Source organism: Ischnura elegans, chromosome 12 (genome assembly GCF_921293095.1).
Source record: "Ischnura elegans chromosome 12, ioIscEleg1.1, whole genome shotgun sequence".
NCBI lineage: Eukaryota > Metazoa > Arthropoda > Insecta > Odonata > Coenagrionidae > Ischnura > Ischnura elegans.
In genome coordinates, this window is record NC_060257.1 from 74,555,882 (window position 1) to 74,574,872 (window position 18,991).

At 38.2% G+C, this 18,991-nt stretch overlaps 1 protein-coding gene across 1 annotated transcript; it reads left to right on the forward strand.

Annotated features, from left to right (window-relative positions):
* The first annotated feature begins 3,783 nt into the window (after positions 1 to 3,783).
* Positions 3,784 to 9,292, forward strand: LOC124169533 (larval cuticle protein A1A-like). The gene is made up of 3 exons (XM_046548170.1): positions 3,784 to 3,827; positions 6,541 to 6,828; positions 8,234 to 9,292. The coding sequence occupies exons 1-3, from the start codon at positions 3,816 to 3,818 to the stop codon at positions 8,705 to 8,707; spliced, it is 774 nt and encodes a 257-aa protein (XP_046404126.1). The 5' UTR covers positions 3,784 to 3,815; the 3' UTR covers positions 8,708 to 9,292.
* The last annotated feature ends 9,699 nt before the right edge of the window (positions 9,293 to 18,991 follow it).

Genomic DNA, 18,991 nt, shown 5'->3' on the forward strand with positions numbered 1-18,991 from the left:
CATTAAATATATAGATAACATCACGAAGGAAACAAATTTCGGTTAATATACCATATAATAGATTATTACCCAGTGAAATTAGGATCGCTTAGTCCATTAGCGACGAGAGTGACGACTATAGTCTCAATATTTACTCGGGGACTAAATATTAACAATCGCGAGGAACACTAATGAGACGCCATTAAATATATAGATAACTTCACCAAGGAAACAAATGTTGGTTTATATACCATATTATAGATTATTACACAGTGAAATCGGGATCTCTAGGTCCATCAGCGACGATAGTGACGACTATACTCTCAATATTCACTCCTAAATATTTACAACCGCGAGAAATACTAGTGAAACTTCGGTCGTATCAAGGTATCCGGGTTTTCCTCCGCGTCATTTTATCTTCGTGACGACAGTGTCTATGGCATTGCAGAAGGCGTCTTTAGGTTTGACGTGTTGGATGCAATTTTTTGAGCGTCGTATACGGCCTTGGTTTTTTCCAAGTGCCTCCGCATTTGGCGGTTTGTGGAAGAGGGTCTTTCAGGCGCTGGAGAGCGAATACCTGTTCTCCCTGCTGAAATTACACGTTTTGGCTTTTTTTGATAGCCTCTTGTATGAGTCGGGGATAGTAATTTTTCTGTCTAGCAATGATGTCGCATTTTTTAAGTTCACATGCGCGTTGGTTCTTCCAATACGTGCTCGACGATGGCGGATAAGCGAAACTGTCTATTCGTGGTGCCCCTTTGGTGTTCCTTCATTTTGCATTTTATAGCCCTTGATGTTTGATCAATGCATAACCCTCCGCAAGTGCCCTTAGCTTCGTATATTCCGCTTCGCATCTCCATCGGCTAGCGGTCCTTGGCCTTGCATTGGAGGTCGGCAGTCTACGTGACACAAGTAAAGCGCGTCACTATATATCGTGTTTCGCAAGAACTCCCGCGACTTCTTCGATGTCCCGTCATTAATTAAATAGGCCACATCATCATAAACATAAATGACGGTTAAAATCACACTGTATAGTTTGTTTCTCCATTAAATTCTGATTGCTTCTTCCATCGGCGACACGAGTGTCGACTTTGTAAACCCATTTAAGTTCGCGGCGGGTAAAAAATATCTAGTGGCTGAGCAGAGAACCCATTCTCTATTTTATTATTGGTGCATGTGGCGCTAATGGTTAAAGGCTTCTTATGACTCCTCATGAAATTGCTTCGATGCTGAGACAAATATTTTGCCTTAGCAACGCATCTGTTAATAGTAATTAGTCGTAAATATTTAACCTTGTCGGCTGGCACAATTTCTTCTAAAGCATAAACCAAATCAATATTAACTTAACCAGGTATTTCTTCGTGGAGAATATGGTACAAAAAGGCCGGAGGAAATACAGAAACGAACATGAATTCACCCTTACATAACTGAAAATAGGGCATAGACATTTGACACTATGGAATCTCATACATATTTCTAACCGATTGATAGAACATAAACCAATTAAACTCCAACCTATAACTCATCTTATAACAACGATATACAGGTAGTATGAAATCCGGAAATTTTGCAATTCCGCCGGCAAGGCTTTTAAATACGTTCTTCGAGGCATAACGGTTTAATCGGCTTTGCTTAACTTGGCCAGAAATATAATGCGTTAGCAAAGTTCCTACTGAAGTCATAGGTACATATTTCGAGGAGGTAACACAGAAATTATTTTATTCTTTCATTCATTGCTATAGATATGCAATAACAAAGTATTTTTTAATGGAATTGATATATTTCCGAGTCATTTGTCATAAATCGCATTTTAAGTGTCATTCGTTACCACCTTAATAAAGGGTTAACATTTTTGGCTATGCCACGGAATTTCAAGCCTCATTTTAAAGCTTGAAAAACTGTTAAATATTATTTTAAATTAAAAGCACATGGAGTATGACCTTCCCCACACTACGATAAAGTAAACGTGACACGACTAAGCACACTGCGCAGTTGAGGTTAGGTTAAAATACCCAAGTGACAACGAAGGATTGATAGAACATAAACCAATTAAACTCCAACCTATAACTCATCTTATAACAACGATATAGTATGAAATCCGGAAATTTTGCAATTCCGCCGGCAAGGCTTTTAAATACGTTCTTCGAGGCATAACGGTTTAATCGGCTTTGCTTAACTTGGCCAGAAATATAATGCGTTAGCAAAGTTCCTACTGAAGTCATAGGTACATATTTCGAGGAGGTAACCGACAGCCAAGGGTATCAGAGTAAGAAATAAAGAGACCTGGGGCCTGATTCTGATTCTTTCTGGCTAAATCCAATGAGATTTTTTGAAAAGATTGGCGAACGATGTATGCATTCGTATTCTCGTTTTCATTCGCTAGCTAATTCGCCAGGAATGCTTTGCTTCGTTTCTCTGGAGATGGAAAGTTATTCTCGTTCAGTCTGGCGAGCATACAGCGAATTTAAACATTCGCCAAGAGCGAATTTCGCTAGCGACGACAGTGAAGTCGCAATAGCTGCTCAGCGAAAGATTTGACGAGAGATCGACTCTTGATTTTATTACCGCTATACATAATTATTATGCTGCATTTTTGATCCCAATGAGTCTAATTTTTATTGAAATTTTTGACATACAACCTGTGTGTTGCTTCACTCGTCTCATCGTCCTATGTAATTATTTTTTCATAAACTTTGTACTTGGGTGCGCGACTGCTACTTTTGTTACTGAAGTTACTTTTTTCATACAGTCTTTAATTATTATTTTTTATTTGAGCTGTAGGCAAAAGTTGAATAAGCACTACTTTATATACCCTGAATATTTCAATAGTTTTCAATATGCTTTAGCGTCCGACGATTGTTTTTTCTAACATACCTCTATTTTCCTCTAATTACATTTTTTTTACTTTCTCACTCCTTCAAGCAACTTTCCCTCATCCTTATCACCTCCTCAATCTCCCCATCCTTTTTCATCAACAGCTCCCTGACAACACTAATTTACAGTTTATAATGTCAAACTTCACGATACTAATCTAAATTGGTTGGAAGCCAAGGGGTACAAGTGATTTTTTTCTCAACAGAGTAAGGTAAAGTTAATTGTTAGAGCAAATACACAAATACATAGTTGCCAAGGGAGACAAGTGGGTCTCTGTTCTGTGATGAGATCGAGTGGAAAATCAAATACACTACTAAGTATCGAATTGATCTCGTTTGATTTCTATACCTAATTTCTGCACCGCACTCTGTATAGAAAAGAGAAATCACTTGTACCCCTTGGACTCCAACCCACTCGTGTAATTTAAAGTGAGTAAATCCTCAAGAAAATAAGATAAAATACGTCCGGGAGAAAAAAAGTGATGCGTCCTCTTAAGATATTATTTTTCATATAAGACAGTCTCAGGCGTTACTTTGTGGAATTGCTTCATTATAGAATAAAATAAAATGACTTTGTTTTATTCCACACTTTATTTTAAATAGCACGACCCGGGTTTCAGCAACTAATGCACCTGATGATAGCACTAGATGCTGAAACCCGGGTCGTGCTATTTAAAATAAAGTGTGGCATAAAACAAAATTATTTTATTTCATTCTATATTATTTTTCCACCGGATATAATTTTGGGAACTCATCGAAGGTCTTGAATCATTTCGGTCAATGAGAGACAGCTAGAGGAGAAATGGGTGGGGTCCAATGAGGAAGACGGAAGGAGACTAAGGGCGGTGGCGGGGAGGATGGGGCCTGGGGTGAAGCGCGGAGGGGCGGACGATGTATATATAGACCGACCGCGGACACCGACAGCATCCATCCCTGAGCTCTTTGAGAGGCAAGGAAGTCACCATGAAGGTCCTGGTAAGTGATCCCAGCATTACTTATCATCACTCACAATTCTCCCGAGCTCACCAAAAAGTTCGTGGCATGAGCTGTAATTGATATAGCGTGCAAAAATAATTTGTATAATCACAAACTCAAAAAGCAAAAGTCATTAGAAACTAGCATGTGACCCATTATAGCCCAATGAAACTTCTCAGTAACATCAAAAATGTAAAAAAATATTAGCTCTATTCAGCAAAGATTTAAACTACGTGTTCTTTTGAGCTGCCAAGTTTAATAGCGAAGTATGTAGCTGCCACAATATTTATGACTGAGTAGGAAAATGTCACATTTTTAAAGTGAGAAGTCTTGAAATTTAATTTCTCCGAGAAACAGTTCTGGATCAGAAAGGTTTAATCTCTAACATCACGTGTACGAATATTTAAATAGAGGATTTCCGCTCAGTCTCTAGATTTTTGCCACCTGCGCGAATTTAAACGGGTTTACAAAGTCGCCACTTTCGTAGCTGATAGAATAAGCGATTCGAATATAACTGTAGAAGAAACTATACTTTAGGCTGATAATCGACAATTATTTCCTTGATGATGTGATCTATCAAATTCATGAAGTTTCATTAATAATCCTTGCTATTGTAAATATTTTGGAATAAATATTGGAAATAAGTCGTCATTCTCGTCACTGATGGCCTAAGCAATACGAATTCCACGGGGTAATGAGCTATAATATGGGCTATTAATCGACATTTATTTTCTTGATAATATGATCTATCTTCTGAAAATCTTCTTCGCTGACTTCTTGCCAAAAATCTCCTTATATTTTTTCTTACATAAAATTTAATATATTTCGACTGACATTATAGTGATCAATAGTCCGATGAGTATCCAAGGATACCAGAGGTAATTTGAAGTAGGACAAAGGGAAAGAAATCTTTTCATGACTGATTCAAGTCCGTTTCTCAGTAACTGCCTGTTCGCCGATATAATACAAAATAACTTTACAATTTGCTTCATTGAATATCAAGCACTGAATTAATATATTTCCACATCAAACTTAAAAAGTATTTTTGGGAGAGAAATATTACCAATCCGATATAATGTAAGCACACATGCATGCGACTGCAAATTATTTCTGGTGGATTTAGCAGATAGTACATGAAAGACAAAGTGACTATTAAAGAAGAGAAATATTTGATACTCTATACACGCGGAGTACTATTAGTACTTCCCTAGACCGCCTTGTTTAACAAGAACATCTGCGATATAAAGCAAGAATTCCTTCGGAAAATATGCAATAACTTTACAAAACAAAAGCAACTTGCGTTGAATACCATGAGTATAACCGAATCGATAAATTAAATTATTTATACATAAAACATAATATTGATACAAAAGGAAAATAAGTTTCAACAGATCGTGCGACGAAGTATAATCAGATATTGCCTCAAATTTTACCAAACAAATTCCTCAGCAGTTTAAAATATGTAATTAACAACACGATATCAATGATCCAAGATATCATCATGTTTTTACCATGAGTTATTAATTACACATAAAATTAGTCGAGTTTTATGATTAGTAATATGTTGAGTCAGGGACCCATCTTTTATAAGATTAATGCTGCAATGATGCTGTTCATTGGTTCCCACTCCGAATGCGGCAAGGCTTATTAGTAGCTACAGAGGACAGAACGGAACGGCGCCGGCCAGCTGAGAAGCAAAAGGAACACCATGAGGTAGTTTGTGGTCGCCCTTGATTGTTACGGGATATGCTAACGGCAGGAGAAAGTGATATAGCTTTGAAAGCAAACATTTCCACGACAGCATATTCTTTTTCACGCCTTAACGGACGGTAGTGATATATAATATATATTATACATGCTATATAATACCGCAGAAATCGCAAAAACGGGAAATCTCCACGAACTCGTTCACGCTATACTTCAAGCGCTAACAGAAAAACGTGCAAAATAAAACTGAAAATACATAACATGGACAGTTGCACAACAAAACCTTGATATCAATGACGTATAAAAATGATTTCTGATGCTAAATTACGTGATACTAGGTATTGGGGATTTAAGTACGGGAAAACATCTTCTCTTTCTGTGATAATTGGTAACAGGATAAAACCGCAAAATATTTTGATGGGGTGACAGGTTATTCACAACGGTTCAAGTAATCATATCTATTCTTGATTTTTCGAGCTAATCAAGGGTAAGAAAAACAGTAAGATAACCAAGTAAAGTTAAATAATTTCGATATACAAAATAGGCCAAGCTCCAGTGTCTAAAAGCGTACTGATTCAACGCTTTAGGCTTCTAAGTCATTTGGTATTTAAGATGATCACGCAAGGAAAAAGTCAGGAAAAATTAGTAGCAATTGATGTAATATCCTATTATTCATTATCACTGGTCAATAATCCAAAGATTGGTTGACACAGCTCTCCACTCAATTCTCATATCAGCTAATCTTGGCACATCTCTTCGTATTTCATATCTTTCGCATTCTTCTTCATTTGCTTCATGGGCATATTTTACCCAACTTCTTCCTTTTCTGCTATTTCCATCTACTTAATTTAAAAAATCAATTTGTATGATAGTTCAAAATTTTAACACCTTTAGACGTAGATGGAAATATTACATTATTAGCTCGGCTAACCATAGGAATGATAGCGATGTTTGTGATTACATCGGATGGAGAGTGTAATCTTAACATTTTCTTTTTATTTCACAGGTCGTTATCTCCGCTGTGCTGGCTGTTGCCGTTGCTGGTGATTTAGGCTTTGCCTACTCATCAGTTGCTCCTTACTGGAACGGCGCTTACGGTGCTTACCCCTACTCTGCCTATCCCTACTCCGCCTACCCATACACCGGTCTTCACGGCTTCCGCGCCGCTGTTGCCGCTCCTGTCGCCGCCCCTGTGGCCCCCATTGCCGCACCCATTGCTGCTCCCTACGCCTACAACGTCGCACCTTACGCCTACCACGGAGCCCTCGCCACCAAGAGCCAGTACCACGCTCAGGTGAGTTCAACGCCCGAATGTTTTTTTCACGAACACATTCCTATGCAAATATTATTTAGTGAACATTTTTAGGAGTCAGTTGGAGCCATGAGGGATTTCAAATCCAAAATATGAAAAATGACTCTTTAACTTCATAGACTTCAATTCCAATGATGACATTTATCTAATATACCATGTTACCTTTGCAATACCCCCTTCACTATTTTCTAGCGGTGATATACCTAACCTCTTACTCTACTATTCTTTTCCGCAATCTTTAATTAATTTATATACCATATTCATTAATTTATATACATATTCATGTACCAAAATTCATATATGCCATGAGAATCAAATACGAAAGGTACCCATTAATTTTTGTACCACTTATAAAATATATTTCACTCGATTAATTAAAATTCCTCAATTAAAACCCGTATTTCATATACTTTGAGTAGGATAATTTACTATGCAGTGTACATTCCTTTTGAGCTACAGCTACAGTCCGGAGAGTTCAACGTCTGAATTGCGCACTCATTAGATGGTGACACACAGAATCAATAACATGTAATTGAAAAAAAATTATTTGCCAACAACTTTGGTAAATCCTTGTAATGCTTACCATTGGAGAGTTCAACGCCTGAAATTTCACTGAATCTGTCATACTTCTACTGGTAATAGTCAATTATATCCGAATAATATTATTTTACACGCATAAATCACACGGATTCATTACGATCCAGCAAAATTAAAAATTTTGTTGCTAAATTATTGTCATTATCTATGAGTACTTAATTCTATATTTTCTTATTCAGATAACAAATACTAAGACGTTACCAAATACCAAAGGTCCATCTATATCCGATTGCAATCACTATCAATATGTATAATAGGTATTTTTTATAAATGTCACTGTTTTAGAAATGTAATGTGCAATAGCCCACGATTAACTCCATCTAACGTGGATAGCATAACACGGAGATGAGCATTAATTCCCACGCATTTATCACTTCTCGATGTTTTATCCCTCTTTTCGTGAATTCCTCCTTCGGTATTCAAAATAATACTTTTTAATCGGCTTCTTAAAAGCTTACTTGAAACCACTGACCAACTACAATGCATTAAATACCTTCACGTAAAATATGTATCCAATGAAATTGAATGTAAATTCCTTCGATAAAACAAGAATTTGATCCTTTTCACTAGACATTTATATACAGGTATTAATGCTTAATTCTGAATTTACAATAATTTTCAAATAAATAATTATTTCATACACAAAAATGCTTCATATTTTTCACTTTGATTAACAACCCTTAACTCCATCGAGCGTGGGTAACGGAGAAAAGCGTTAAATACCGCACTTTTATCATTTTCCAACACGTTATCCCTCTTCTCACGATGATTTCTCCTTCTCTTTCCACAGGATGAGTTCGGCCAGGCCTCATTCGGTCATGCCACCCACGACCAGGCACACTCTGCCGTCCGCGATGCCTTCGGTGGTGTCACCGGGTCTTACTCTTACGTGAATCCCGAGGGCAAGGTTGTCCAAGCCCACTACACCGCCGATGCCGTCCACGGATTCCGCGTGGCTTCCAACGACCTCCCCGTCGCCCCCGCCGTCCCCGAAGCCCCCGTCTACCCTGAGCTCGTCGCTCCCGAGCCCGTCCAGGACACCCCTGAGGTTGTTGCCGCCCGCGCCGAGCACCTCGCCGCTCACGCCGAAGCCAAGAGCCGCTCCCGCCGCCAGGCCATCCTCAGCCCCTTCGCCTACGCCCACCATGGTGTCCTCCCCTACGCCCATGGAGTCCTCCCCTACGCCGCCCAGCACGTCCGCCCCGCCACCCTCACCACCGTCGTCAACAACCCCGGACACGCCATCTCCTACCGCGTCGACTAAATCCTATTCACCCTCAACAACTTAACCTCTTGATCATGAGAAAACGGAGGGTGCGGACGATCTTTGAGCCTCATTAGTTTTCCTAATGACTGCAAATATTAATATCTTTGTCCATCCCTATCAACGATGGCTGCAAAGGTAGTGGAAACCATAAGAAGTGAACAACTTATCACTGCTTTCTTCTGACGCAAGAATAGCAATTGATACGATGTTAACGATATGGTTCTACCTCACTATCCGGAGCTCAGTTGGTTGTGTTTTTGAACCGTTTGGCTCACTTGCGAAGTTTGAAACGCATTCTCTAATGACTTGATGATCGTCCTATCGCTCTGCTCATGATGTAGATATCCAAATCCTTATTCCGACCACTCCCCCACATTACCTGAAGAAAATCCTTTACCAGTACAACGACGCACAACTCCTGAAATGCTGACCCATAACCACTTCCCTACTTTACAGAAATTACGCGCCCTCTATGAGGTGTCACGAATCTTGTATTTAATTCCTCTTGTAAGAAAATATAATAGCAACTCTGTAAAGTGAGGCAATTCAAAACATCAGAACAATAAACTCATACCTTTGGAATTATGTTTTTTCATCCAATCTTGGTCTCCCTTTTACCTTTACTTAACCTAAGTAAATGAGAGTAAATGTGGTTATATTTACAATGGTACTCCAAGATAATTTCACGATGATTGTGAGATTAAGATATTCAATGAATGGGATAATAACTGATGATCTCCATACCTATGTCACATATACACTAATATTGATATTTTCAATGATGCCAATAGGAATATAGGTGGTTCATGATTAAGTTCTTTATAGCAATGCATAAAATGAGTTCCATTAACCAGAGATTTAACAACTTATTATCTTACTCTTTTAAATCGTAAACTAATGTAAATGTCTGAGGCTTAATTTTGTGAAATATTTCCATTATGAAAATAAGGCAAAATTAACTAAAATTCACTCATACTAGCATTATTTCATTTATAGTGAGACAATTTATATTCATAAATAAACTTTTTTCAAGTTTTGTTTAATTGCCATCATTTGAAAACTAGTTACCATACGCGTTTTTAAAAGCAAATTCTTGCAACAGAGCAAGCAAATTATTGCAACCATTCCAATGGTAGAAAACAATTATTATTTCACTCCCTATTTCACCGAAAAAGTCTAAGGTAACTGTTAGAGGCAAGGATATTCATATATCCTCATATTTATGTCAATTAATGTGCCAAAATAAATATTTTGTCTCATTAAATCTGACTACGAGTGACCTTTGCATGAAGAAGACGTATTTAAAGTACTTCATAATAATTTGGGTGATTCTGCGAGGAGTGCGGTATTATTCTATCAATTCCATTGACTTCTGAACCTTGAATCAGGTTTTGAAACTTTAAACATAAAATAATTACGTCTTGACTTCGTCTCTAGGAGTATCTTAGTAGCAGGTAAGAATATTTATTCCATTCTTTTATCTAAGCCACCTTTTTTTCTTGGAAACATTTTACAAGGGTCTATTGACGCAAAAATCAATGGTCAACGAACACCAACAAACTTCGACAGCCAAAATTCGAAAGCTATCCACAGTGTAAAATAATCGAAAAATATAATCCAGCCGAAAACCTTTAGGAATTTTTAGACTGCAAGAAATTAAATCCATATTATGTTTTAAATTTAAATGCTACCTATTATTATTGCAGATCACGAGCCAAATCCTTACCCGGAAGTTCTAGTTTCTAACCGTAAAAATGTGAATCGCAAATTATTAAAATATCAGCTGATTAAGAAAGTACCTGAAATTTTAAAAATTTTTATCGCACTATATATTTGCAAGGTAATTTCAATATGGTCCGGAGTATTTTTTATGATATCATTGGCAGAAATTAGCATAGCATTCCATGAAATTATAACAAATGCATTTCTAAGTAATCGATAAAATGAAAACGGTCCCTCCACCTCATTGAATCTAAATTACAAAATTATTTTTAAGGAAGAAAAAATATTCCTGAATTGCGGTGAATTTTAATCACACACGAAAGGTGAATAACAACTGCGGATTTCGGCCTTACAAATTATTGATAAAATTCCAATTTACAATCTTATGCAACATATATTCCTATTTAAAATGAAAATACACATTAGGATCTGTTGAAAATTCAAACAAAATCAACATCAATGGAAACCGAATAACTTTTTAATTGTTACCGAATTTAAATTAAAAATGTGTCAAATACAATTATTTCCACAAGTATTATCATCCTATCATCACCACTTACTCATTTATGCTCTGATATAATATTAGCTCTGCTATCAAATAATAACCTATTGACAACGTTGGACAAGCTGATGGCAAAAAAAGACGTTGCTGCTTAGAATATAATTAAATTGCCAAATATAATAGTGGAGTAATATTTTTTAAATTCCATTTCGATCTCAAAAATGTGCTAAATGGAGCAAAAGTTAATCAGTTCAGTACCTGTCCACATACTTATATCAAGGTTCTGGGTACTGGTGTGAGAGAGGAGAATTTGGTAACTTTGTATGTGTTTTCTAAATACGTTCTCTTTACATTTAGGATTTGTGGGATACCAGCGATAAAAGAGATTTAGGCGAATCATTGACACATTTGATAGGTTTAAGGAGGTGAAAGCAACAACTCGGAAGAATTCTAATGTTTTATTTAAACTGTTTTAGGTTCCGCTATTATGTTTAAGAAAAGAATGACACAACTTTACGAAGTCAGCTATGCAGCTGTATTAAACTGCCGTACTTTTGTGAGTATTATTCGCTGAGTCCATATATTTTCATGATTTTACAAATATGTCCAGTGGAAATCTTAACAAATGCTTATAAATATTAGCATAAACGAGGCCATAGCCGGAAAAAATTGAAAGTAACCCACAACATCAGGTTTTATTATACAAAACTTTTACATTGTGGGAACTACACTTTGTAAGATTTCCTTATGGTATTTAATGGGTCCAGTCTTTTTAACATAGCTATACTTTCTGGTAAGATGTGACTATGTTACGAAACCCTGGTTTTATCTACTATGTATCACAAGAGAAACTTACAAAATGTAATTTTCATATACTCCAAAATTAGAAGGCATTAAAATACGACCAGTTGCGGATCCAGGATAGGGACAAGGGAGGTCTAATTGGGAAGCCTGGGGGGTAACCTTCCATCGGGGGTCCAGGGAGTTAAGGAAATTTTGAAAATTTCAAGGCTTTCGTCAGCACTTTTAGATTGTCACATTGCTAATTTTTCAGAGAATTAAGTTTTTTAGACAATCATTAATGTAAATTTTAGTGATTCTACGTCATGGTAAGTTTGTACGTATAATGCAATTTAAGTATTTATTCCTTATTATGAAAGGTCCAAAAAGGCTCTAGTCTCCTGTATGTATTCGACAGCTGAACAAAATTACCATTTTATCTAGTGTAAATTGGATACCCCAGGAGGACTATCCCCCACCAGCCCCTATCTCAATCCGTACGTGTATAGGATGAGTCTAGAACTTCATTCAGAGTTTACCAAATGGTGATTCCTATCCGATTCAAGAATAACTAAGACAATCACGCGTTTACGTCATGGACAAAGTTCAATTCCTTCATTTTTAGATAAAATTCAACTAGATAGTGCAATTGTTTTTTTTCCACGGGTGGCATTCAGATGACGAAAACGTTAAAAATACATTTTTTTACGTTTAAAAATACATTTCGCACGAATTGAGTGATACTACGACCTCCCGTTTATCACAAAATAAAAGAATTCTTCCCGCTCGTCAATTTTACATACACATTCAGAAGTAACTCAAAATACTCTCCGATCGGTGACGTTTTTTCCGTGTAATTTCCACTGACACGAAGCTCAGGCCTTCCCCGTAATTGTATTTTTTTCCCGGAGTGAAACACGCCGAACCAAATTGGAGGGATGAATTAATTTCGCCGGTGATTTTTTAAGAGGACTTCAAAAATATAATCTCGAAAAAAATTGGCGGAAAGAGCATCAAAAGAGTAGCTATACAAAACAATTCGTTTTTCAGGTTTTTTCCCCCCTCATCCGTCATCATCCCTTCAATTTTTTTTAGCGGAGTTTCTTTTTGGTACCATAAAAATAACAACGAATTCGTTGGTACGAAAGAATCCATTTTTAATTTTCGCGAACGCAGGAGTTGAAACATATCTCTGGGCGTAGGACATTGAAAATTTGATCGCGATGAAGTCACGTATTTTAATTGAATGAGGGCGCTTTAGCGGCAGGAGACGGGCATGGAGCGGTAACAAGGGAGAAGCCCGGAGATAAATGAAAGGAATTCAGGGGTAGAGAAGTGGTGCAGTCAAATGGTGAATGTTGGGTACCACTAGAAAGACCAGGGTTGTATGGCTACCTACTATCGGCGCAAAAAAAGTTCAGTTCAACAATGTTTATTTCGCGAGATTAACAATACATAAAATATGAAATTTATCAAGTAACAGAATGACAAAACATATATCTCGCGAAGCTGCTTAGACTTACGCCTCTTCAGCACTACTGGGGTTGAACACTGGTACGGGAGTGGTATTGGCCTGTCATTTACCCTAAGGACGACGGGAAACCCGTAATACCGCCGTCAGGCCACCACGGTACAATAAACTATGAAATATTAACGTGCCAGGGATGAACTACGTTAACATATTAACATGGATAGACATATACACAAATAAATAAGAAATAGTAAATAAATAAAAAAATAGATAAAAGGTGGATCGCTAGACTTTAAGCATTCGAATGAAATTCTGCCGAAGCTCCATAAGGTGGTGTAATACATCATTTTACTCATTGTTTTTCGACTATAAAGGCCTGTTCACACCATACATTAATACGTATGAGTTAATTTCTGTTTGCATGAATGATTTTTGTGGACCGGAACGGAACGTGTGCGAATGCATGAACCAAATTAGAACAGGTTTTATTTTCTGTGCATGCATTCACACAAGTTGGGTGGTTACAGGGTGCATTTTGGCGTTCATTCTCGCGTTCATACATTTAGACATTAACCCGTACGTTTTAATGTACCGTGTAAACAGGCCTTACCAATGAATCATTAAACAGCCTTTTAAAGTAAACGTTTAGATTCTACGGTCGAGAGAGTGAAAAAGAACGCGAGAAAAACTATGAGAACGGTAAAACGGACGTCTTCTAATTATCGTCAAGGGAAAAATATTTGATTGGTGCACTTCATTGTTTTTTATTGAGAAAACGGCATCTTCGCATTATGAATAGCTTTTTAAAATCCAAGTTTGCCTATTCTTTGATCCGAGGTGTATAAAAGTACATGACTATCGAAGTTACGTATGCCATTGGAAAAAATATTTCCAAACTTTTCTTGTAAGAAAATGCTGGTATTGTTCCTCTCACTAAAAATAAACAACAAAGATAAAAATCGCCCCGCGGCAATACGCACTACCAAACTGGCGATAGATATTTTTCAGATTCAATGTCTACCCTTAACTTACGCTAACGAAAATTACAAATTCCGTTCTAAATTAGCCCTAAAATCTGCATAGTTACCTTCATATCATTCTTCCATCGAAACAACTGAAGGAGGAAATAAACCTCTGATAGCTGAAGAAATAAATGGAACTGTAAGCGGGGTAGACCAAGAGCGTAACAGCTCGTTTACCAACGAGTATAAAAACAATCTGAGGCAATCAACATCAATTAAAATTAATTACATCAGCGATGAAAATAATGAAAAATCAAAATACATATTTACTATATATGGTTTTTTACAGCAGATTCACAACCGGTTTCATCGTGTAACCAGGCCTTTACAGCATGAACCGATCAAAAACCGAACTATCAGCGCTTAAGGCCAATCAAAAATCAAAAATTAATTCAAAACCTGATTTTTCGATGCTAATTATCGTAAATTTAGTCGATTCACTATTCAACACAGAGCAAGGCTAGTCGAAACAGCTGAAGGTGGCCATACCACTGAAAGCTGAAGGAATAAATGGACCAGTATGTGGAAAGAAGAGAGGGGATAGCGATATGACTACTCCGCTTAGGGATCCGTGTTTATGTAATCCGTTTGACAAGCGCGGGGACGCGAGCGCAAAGAGGCGGCTCAACTCATCCGAGCATTGACGTGTTAAAAAGCACCGGCCGCACGATTGTGAATAAAGTGATGGGGGAGGTGATGGTGGGATGGGGTACGGGGGGACGGCTTACGGGAAGGCATTTTTGGAGTGGTGAGGAGCGCAGGGTCAATGGCATGGGAATAAAATATTGGTGAACCAATCAAGGTACGTTTTCTGGACATGAAATGATGGTGAGGGACGAGAAACAGAGATACATCGATGCTAATTGATCGATTGTTTTCTTGAGTTTCTTTAAATTACATCCTTAATAATATCGATGAAAGGACAATTGCCAGATATCAGCTGAAAATCAACAAAAAGAAGGCTAAGATTTTCGTATGCAGAAAAAGAGAGGAGACAAAGACAGGCATTGACCCAGGAAAGCATAAGCTTAAGGAGGTAAAAGAGTTTTCTTACCTTCGAAGCCGAATTACCTACGATGGACGAAGCAAGAAAGAAATAGTCAGTTGAAGGAATTTCTACATAAAGAAGAATCTTCTTACAGCTGAGAGTACAAGTATAGAAGTAAGGAAATAATTCATCAATGGGAGCATGTTTCTCCATGGGAGAGAGTTTTGGACGTTGACAGCAGCAGAGAAGTCCAGAGTGGAAGCATTCAAATATGGTGCTACCGAAGAATGATAGAGATAAAATGGATCAACCGAGCAAATAATAAGGAAGTGCTATGAAGAGTGAGAGATAAGAGATGTCTCCTAAAAACCTTAAGGATAAGACTTACTAAGTTGGCCACATTATGAGACATGATGGCCTGATGAAAACAATCGTGGAAGGACAGGTGGGAGGAAAGAAGGGCAAGGGACGGCCACGAATGAGTTACATAGGACAGATTAAAAAGGATAATTGAAAATTTATGTGCCTAGCCTGTCATGCTGCTAAGCAAAGTCCGAAGGCCGTTTTTTCAAGCTCCGATGGCTCATGAACAGAAGACGAATTGATTGATTGAAAAGTATTTCATAGCTATACTCTGTTCATTTTATCTCTGCGGGTGAGCTGGTGTGGTCAAAGCAAGTGGAAATGAGGGGAGGGAATGTTTCTCGACATGTGACTTTGCCTTTGCCAATCAGCAAACAGTAGGCGTGGCCTCAGTGAGTCGCTCTCAGACCTCCGCCGAGTGAAGATCGTGAACATGGCCCTATAAGGACCATGATCGTGAATCTGCTCGTGGAGCAGTGCTGCCAAACCTCACGCGTTCTCCTTGTATGCGACTAATTGTAAGTATGCCTTCCACCAACGGTGGCTTATTCAGCGCGGTAGCTGACAGGGTCACGGGCTTCTGTGAAAGGATTATCCCCAATGCCTTCCAAATGAGTAGTTATATTGCCTCGGCGCCGGGGCCAAAATACCTATGGCCACCTATGACTCACACGTTTTCAGTGACAAAGTAAGGCGGCTATTTGGCAGCGTTATGTTCGCTCCACCTCTCTATCTCAGTACTACCCCTCCCCTATCAGCGAAGCCCTCCGAGAGTGGCCGGGCTCTCGCGAAAGTTCACCCGCAGACATAAAATGAATAGACAATATTGAGCACACTTCTGGCGTACTTTCGACAAAATGGCCTCAGCGATTGAGGAGTTAGTCGTGCCTGTGGACAAGTTTTATTGTACCTTCTTCATAGGATGTTGCCGCCGATGACTTCCAATGAATTTTGCCTTTGTCCTGAAGCTCATCGCCCGTTTGAAAATGCTTTCCTCATAGCCAAATCTTCGTTTCAGCTTAAAGATGGAAGTCACACGGCACTTGGTCGACATTTCACGACGAGTGATCAATGATGTCCCATTGAAATTGCTCAAGGAAAAGTTGGGCTGCATCAGCGCTGAGATGTTGGGCGTTGTCATCGATCAGAACACTTCCAGAAGTCGGCATGTCTTTTCTTTTATTTAGAATGGGTCTGGGCGTAATTTTTCACACTGAGCAGCTGCATTAATGAAAAATTTTCTTTTGTCGGCTTAAATATGAAGACTTGTCAATGCTGAAGCATTTCGGAGAGTTTTCCGGCTGTCGCTCCGCATAGCTCACTTGGCGGGAAAATCAATTGAGCCACTAATGAGATTGCCACTAACCTTAAACTAACAACTTACGGTCAGAAATGACTTGAACGTGTGGTGCATAGGATGCGCAATTGCCCTATCTGCGCTGTACCTGCCTTTCGCAAGTATGGTGTTTTTGCCGAGCGATCGGATGTTGAAAAAAACCTCCCTCGTACAAACTGAATTAAGTATTGTTTAATGAACTTTTCAAACAAATGTCCCCATTTCATAGCTAACCCTTTTTTACCTCGACATTACTCATACATTATACTGTACATGGAAGACAGACCCGGGAGCGACAAGAACCAGACATTTATCAATGCTAGTTGATTCATTGATATCTTGAGTTCTCACGCATTTCATCCTTAAAAATATTCAACGACATCGTTTGAAAAATTATGTATCTAGACCGTAATACTGCTAAGCGAAGTACAAATTGAAATGAGCAGCATCTAAGGTATTTTTCAACCAAATAGTACGGCATGTGTAACCCAGGGATTACCCTTCTTTATCTCGACACTCCTCAGACATTATTAATGATAGGTAGACCTACTAGTAAGTCAGACTATACTAAATCTACCGCATAGGGAATAGTTTTTGTTTTGAAAATACTATTACCAGAGTAAACTGAAATATATAAATGAACTCAAAGGAAAAAGAAAAACTAGAGACTACATGAGCAAACGCGGAACAAAAATTATGTTCTCACAGCTAGTGTCAGAACGTGTAAATTGCCAACAGCCTTCTAATCTATCCAACGTTTACCAAGTTCAATGTAAAAATCCCAGTAGGTTTTAGCTGGACCAGCTTTTACGTGGGCGGTGAAAATGAGGAACAAGCGTTACGTTGTTAAAACATGCATCTAAAAGCTGGTCATCAGATTCACATGAAATATTCCATTTCTCCTCGATCATTAAAACGTCCATCTGCAGCCCAAATATTGGTCCACTGTTAATGAATTCGGTGACAAATTACTAATGAATTTCTGTCTAATCATCAGCGGATTCTTCTCAGGGCTGAAATGATATTCAAGTTTATCCCATTTTGTCAAAAACTCCTCTCAATATAACAGGCGAGAGAAAAGTTTCTCGAATTGCTGAGAAAAAGTGGGCGAATAAGAGCACAATACATAATGAATAAACCGAAGCTCACAATGAAAATTCAAATTATTGAACTCAACTGATGTCATTAGTTACAGGTGGTAATCACAAATAATCTACTTATTACTCCTCTACACGAAAGAAAATGGTGTAATTAAGACCGGTTGTTTCAACAGACAGCCGATGATAGTGGCATAGAATATTATATAGAAGTAGCAGTTGTATAACGCAAATTAAATTCTAATCAGCAAAGCTCGGACCCCTGGAACAACTTATTTACGTTGCGTCCAGAATTGGATTGATTCAGTCATCAGGGATGCCGTGCAAGCCACCACTAGTGTGTGTGGCAGGGGGTGATTCCACACTGGGCTTGCAGCACTCATTCTGGCCTTAATCAGAAACGTAGCATTCGCCGGACTCAGGCCAAGTACTAGGACAACGTCATGCGGTCAGGCAAAAAACTAGGAGAGTTTTAAGTCGACCATGCCACCATGCCAAAAAAAACTACAAGTTAGTAAAATAAAAACGAAAATTATACGCAGAAATTGAATCATGCATGAGTTACGAGTTAAGAGTTACGGTTAATCTCTCTCTAAGCTCTTAAGCTTTAAGCTCTCTACACGTAAGTAATACATAATGGGTCGAAACTATTCTCTCTTATCCCCCTCCACTCAACTTCTGGGATCAAAATTTAACAATGAGCAGCGGAGTTTCGATTAATTTTATTTCGTCCCTGAGAGCAAAATTCCGTCCCGGGTCGAAACTAAACTCCTTGGTGATTTTAATTTCGAGCGGGAACGAAACTAAACCTAGGCCTCGTATTATAGTTTCACTCCGGGTCGAAACAAAACATGTTCGTTTCGTTTCACTTGCCATCCCTGCTAAAACGTACAAGCACCTGTATCAAGACTGCCCTCCGTAAATAATTACATGCTATTGCTAGTGCTTGTTTTCTTCAATGAATAAAGTTTCTTCTCCTGACCTTCCTTATTATAACAAC